The sequence below is a fragment of the Solanum stenotomum genome, chromosome 5 (genome assembly GCF_019186545.1).
Source record: "Solanum stenotomum isolate F172 chromosome 5, ASM1918654v1, whole genome shotgun sequence".
In the NCBI taxonomy this organism is placed as follows: Eukaryota; Viridiplantae; Streptophyta; class Magnoliopsida; order Solanales; family Solanaceae; genus Solanum; species Solanum stenotomum.
Window position 1 is genome coordinate 55,350,611 of NC_064286.1, and position 6,000 is coordinate 55,356,610.

General features: G+C 30.4%; 1 protein-coding gene across 1 annotated transcript; it reads left to right on the forward strand.

The window, feature by feature from the left end:
- The first annotated feature begins 3,194 nt into the window (after positions 1-3,194).
- On the forward strand, positions 3,195-4,308 carry LOC125864154 (non-specific lipid-transfer protein 2-like). The gene is made up of 2 exons (XM_049544076.1): positions 3,195-3,526; positions 4,299-4,308. Exons 1-2 carry the CDS (start codon positions 3,195-3,197, stop codon positions 4,306-4,308), a joined length of 342 nt encoding a protein of 113 aa, XP_049400033.1.
- The last annotated feature ends 1,692 nt before the right edge of the window (positions 4,309-6,000 follow it).

The following is a 6,000-nucleotide window of genomic DNA, read 5'->3' on the forward strand; positions in this document are numbered from 1 at the left end:
TGATAATTTTGTGATAAACTCAAGGAAACAAACATGTGTTGAATTGAAGAGTTGGAGTTCGACTACAACACAAAAGAATCAAAGAGCTTGATTTAAAGAATTAATGAATTACACTTCAAGTAGAACTCTAGATTAAAAGAGTTTGAATTATATTGATGAGGAGTTTGCACATGTGTTGAACCGAAGAGCTGGAGTTCAACTACAATACAAAAAAATTAATAAGTTTGTTTTGAAGGAGTTTAAGAGCCCGTGTGGATTGACTTAAAAAAGTAACTTGTTAAAGTGCTATAAGTTATTTTACAAATAAGTAGATATGTATTTGGATAAAAGTTTTGCAGTTGAAGAAAAGTTGTTGATGTGTTTGGCATATGAGTGTTGTTAAACACTTTTTTTTTATCAAAAGGTCTGAAATACCCTTAAAATTGTTAACATAATAAAAAGTTGATTAATCTAAGGTTTTTATTTCTAAGAATTTTTTTTTTAAAAAAAAAAATCAATTTCAATAACTTAATATTTAAGTTAATCTTAAATGTGCAACTTATTTTAAATTTCAAAAATATATAATTTAAATAGAACACATGAAAGAATTTGGGAATTGTTTAAAAGAATCAAGGGTAAAAAAGTAATATACTTGGTCAAAGTAGAATGACTTTTATGTTTTTTAAAAAAAAGTAGGGGTCACCCTACTTTTAACTTTTGACTTATTTTAAGTTGTTCTTATAATTGTCAAACACTCTCACAAGTCAAAAACCGACTTTTAAGTTAGTTTGACCAACTTAGAAGCTCATCCAAACGGGCACTAAAGAAGCAAATACTTTAAATTGAAGGAGTCTTACTTAAATATAACTCTATGCCAAGAGATTTTGAGTCAATGTGGAGTTTGAAGTGAAGAACAACTCTAAATAGAAGACAAATCGTTCAGAATATTTGTGCACTTACTTGGCAAAAAGGGCAATTGAAAAATTGATTTCGCCAGTGCTACCAGTAGATTTAAGGAACACATGATCGAAAAATCTGGTCCTATTACAAAGTTGATGTATTAGAAGTTTTCCTTTGCGATTGAGTCTTGATGTAATCTTAGTTCAATGGGTTATAAACTAAACTAGGAGTGTTCAAGTTGGGATAACTCTAAGACTTGGGAACACATATCTTGAGAGATCTGTGTTTAAGTTTAGGAATCAGAGGCAGTTCCTAGAATTGCAAAAATCGTAATATGAATTCGTAACTTGAAGTTTAGAAAGTAACGTTTGTAATTTTAAACTATTGAGGCTCAGAAATTTAGTGAGGTTAGAGTTAAATCAGGTAAAGTACAAATCGTGTTTTCTTACACCTTTTGAGCTGAGCATTTTCCACGTAAAAATATTGTATTTTTTATTTATTGTTCTTACTGCTTTATTGGAACACGTTGGGTAACCTGTTTCACACTTGGCCAAAAGTTAAGTTAATTAAGTAACTAAATTACCTACATAGAATAACAAAATCCCTAATGAACGTAGATAAAATTAATTTTGTCCTTTCCATACCCTTCAACAAGAATATTTTTTAAAACAAGTAAAAAAATCACTTTTTTTTTAAAATTAAAATAAAATTTCTTCCACGCTACAACACACCATGAGAATAACTTTGAAAGAGGCGAATAGTTTGAATTGAAGGAGTCTTACTTAAATATAACTCTATGCCAAGAGATTTAAGTCAATGTGGAGTTTGAAGTGAAGAACAACTCTAAATAGAAGACAAATCGTTCAGAGTATTTGCTCACTTAGGAAAAAGAGCCATTGAAAAATTGATTTCGCAAGTGCTACCAATAGATTTAAGGAATACATGATCGAAAAACCTAGTCCTATTACAGAGTTAATGTATTAGAAGTTTTTCTTTGCGATTGAGTCTTGATGTAATCTTAGTTCAATGGATTATAAACTAAACTAGGAGTGTTGTCTTCAAGGTGGGATAAATCTAAGACTTGGGAACACATATCTTGAGTGGTCTGTGTTGAAGTTTAAGAATCAGAGTTAGTTCCTAGGATTGCAAAAGTTGTAATCAGAATTCATAACTTGAAGTTTAGAAAGTAGAGTTTGTAATCTTAAAACAGGCGAGGCTCAGAAATTTAGTGAGGTTAGAGTTAAATCATGTAGAGTACAGATCGTGTTTTCTTACACCTTTTGAGCTGAGCATTTCCACGTAAAAATATTGTGTTCTTTATTTATTGTTCTTACTGCTTTGTTGGAACACGTTGGGTAACCTGTTTCACACTTTGCCAAAAGTTAAGTTAATTAAGTAACTAAATTACCTACATAGAATAACTAAATCCCTAATGAAAGTAGAGAAAATAAGTTTCAACATTATATTCGACATTAATTTTGTCCTTTCCATACCCTCCAACAAGAATATTTTTTAAAAATAAGTAAGAAATTCACTTTTTTTTAAAAAAAAAAAAATATTTTTCTTCCATGCTACACACCATGAAAATAACTTTGATCTAAAACTGTAGCGCAATTGTTAGAGTAGGGGAGGTCCCATGGATATAATATAACAAACCCAATATGAAGCCTTTACACAAATAACGAGGAACTAAGTAAAATCTATTAACACCCTTTCGTATGTATCAATATAACGTTAAACATTTCAAATTGTTTAACGTTAGAGATAACTTAGAATCGATAATTCATTATCTAATGTAAATCACAACATTATAGATGTCTCTGGAAACTCTTATACATTATCAAAATATTTGCATCATTTTCCTGAAATAGAGGTATATGTTATTTTCTAACCGCAACGGCAATACTCTCTGTTTCATATTATTTGATTTTTGTTGACGTGAAGCACTTTTTAAGAAATCTTTTATTAGAAAAGTGTATTTTATTAAACAAATTTTATTATTAATGATGCTCTGAAACTTTAAATTTGACTATTACAACTTTATGTAGTTATTTATTGATTTATTGAATAAACAAGTAAAAAATAAAAATCTTTATTTTTTAACCTAGGTGTTAAGCAAAATGAAACGGAGGGAGTATATTTATGTAATTAAGTACCACAAAAAAAAAAGCATTGAATTTAATAACCCAACTGCCAACTAATTCTCGCACTCTATAAAAACCCAAAAGGTGCCCAACGCTTCAGGCAACATACATCTTTTTCTCTAATATTCTCTAAATATATACATCTCTTTTAAGAAATCAAAATAAAAAAAAATGGCTGGGAAAATTGCATGTTTTGTGGTTTTGTGCATGGTGATGGTTGCACCCTATGCATCGGAGGCGTTTAGCTGCGGTCAAGTTCAGGCCGGAGTGGTTAAGTGTCTCCCTTATTTGCAAAATCGCGGCCCCGTGGGACAGTGTTGTGATGTTGTTAAAGGTCTCCTGAATTCTGCTAAGACAACACAGGATCGTAGAACTACATGCTCTTGCCTTAAATCAGCTGCTTCTATTATAAAGGGCATTGATATGAGCAAAGCTGCTGGTCTCCCTGCTCTTTGTGGTGTCAAAAGTCCCTTCAAGATTAGCCTCTCCACTGACTGCACTAAGTACGTTCATTTTAATTTATTACTAACAAACTAAATGATTATTCAGTTCGATTGAACATATAGTTTAACAAAGACTTTTGAAACATTTTGTCTAGAGGTTAATATAAAGGGTATATATGCTCTAGTATTTTGACGGCAGGGGCACCAATGTTCTAAAAGTATGACGGAGGGTATCTGCATACCATTTACGATAGTTCGGGGGTATATTTATCCTTTTTTCCCTTTTAATTTTATTAAGGATAAAAATGAGAAGTTTAAAATGAACTGTTTCAAAGTAAAGAAGTATGATATTAAGTACTTTAAAAAAAAACTATATTTTTGAAACTTGTAGTCTCGAATAAGCCTTAAACACTTACCTAACTATAAATTATCTTGAGGAAGTTTTAAAGTTAATTAATTTTCATGTGGTATGTTTAAGACCACAAGATTAAAATGCATTTTGATATATTTGTTATAACTTTAATTTAAAATCACAAGATTAAAAAGTTATTTTCTTAAACTTTGTGCCAAAGTCGAACTAGACTATTCTTTTTTAAATGGAGAAAGTATTATTTTGAAATAAACTAATTAAAAAAATATGTCACATAAATAATTAAATCGAGGCTAAAGAAGTATGTCTTACATGTTTAGAATTGGTGTTATCTCGCGTTGTTAAAATTAGATAATGGAGTAACACCAACAATAGTAAATTTGGCACTTCAGAGAAGATTATTGTAAATATTACTAGTAAGTTTGTTGGTTAATGTTGATTTAATCTAATGTGCCAATGCAGGGTCCAGTGAGACCGATGAAAAATCGATTTATCGACGCATAAAATTGGTGTTAGACGTGCTATCATGGTGGCGAAGAATAAGATGCATATGGATCGAGTTTGATCCTGCTTAATTATGGGTTGTCTTGATGTCTTTTTTTTTTTTCGCGGTCATAGTGGAGTTGTAATAAAACTTTGGTGGTTGGTTGTTCTACCATTTAATTTTGGCAAAATGAAATTTCGAGCCAACTAAAAATGTTTGTGTATGACTTTACCCTTAATTCAATGTCTCTTTCATGATTTCATTTTCTCTATTCTCTTACATATATAATATCGAACCGGTGGTGCCTCATTTGGTCCTTTGGAGACTTAATCTTATTTGTAACTAAAACATGTAAGGATTAAATTTTAATTAAATTCTATCGCACCACATGAAAAACTTTCTAATATCCCTCTACAACATTCAGTTTATAAGTATGGTCGACAACATACTCATTAATCAGATTCTACTAATTAATTAAGACACTGCTCCTTGATTAACAAAACTCTAAAGCCTAAGCTTTTAAAACATAGTGAAGGAGCATCTATAAAAATTCGAGTACAAAAGTTCAAGACATATATAGCTCGACTATACTAAATAATAATTTACTGGACAGTTCAAAACAACACAATCGAATTTCTTCGAAAAAAACGGAAGAGGATCCTCTTCAGTGATATCTCCAGTTTCTCCCAGTGCTATTTCATATAGTTGACACGTGTCAATTTAACTTTTAATGGACCAGATTAATTTCCTTGACCAAATATCATTAACCATGGTTATTAGTAATTCTCTCTCCTCTCATTCTTTTCTCAATCAGCAAAGAAACGCTTCTTCCCCCTCCAAAACTCTTTGAAAAACCGAGCAATCAAACAATTGAAAATTAGAATTACATCAGTATTTTAATATTTTTACATTTACATATGAACAACTAGGGAGAGTCTCAAAAGAGAAAGACTGAAATGGAGTGATTAGCCTCAATTAAAGATTACAGTTATTCATACCACAAGAAAAGAAGACCAAAAAATAAATGGAGAATTTCACCAGAAAAAAAAATATATGAAAAAATATTTTCCTACCCATTTTTCGTGCCCTTTCCAGATCCTTTAGTTGACTTTTGCAGAAACTCTAAATTGTAAAAATTGATGTTACGAAGAAGACGACAGAGTTTTGTGGATCACCATTGTGACCGAACCAAGCTTCAAAGAAGTAGTCTCATGGGTTGGATTTTTTAAATTTTAGAACCCAAGATCATCCTTTGAATTTTATCTTCTTTTATCACGGTGTGAAAATAATGGAAAGAAAAAGCGATTTGTTGTTAACAAAACAAATTCTTTGCTAATTGAGAAAAGGTTTGTTACAGAATTAAGTGAGAAAGAAAGAGATGAGAGAAGAGAGAGAAAGAGAAATAGTAATAACCATGATTAATGATATTTGACCATGATTTAAAGGCTGTTTTATTTAAATAAATATAGATCATTAGATTTTAAAATTGACAAATGTCATTAAATTAAATATGCACTGGATCAACTGGAGAGGAGCCTCTTCTGAAAAAAACACCAATTACCACACAACTCTCTGTTCACAATAAACTTATTTTTTTAGTTAAAAAACAACAATGGTTACAAATGAATAAAAATCACAATTACAATTGAAAATAATCAAATTATTGAAACACACTTGATT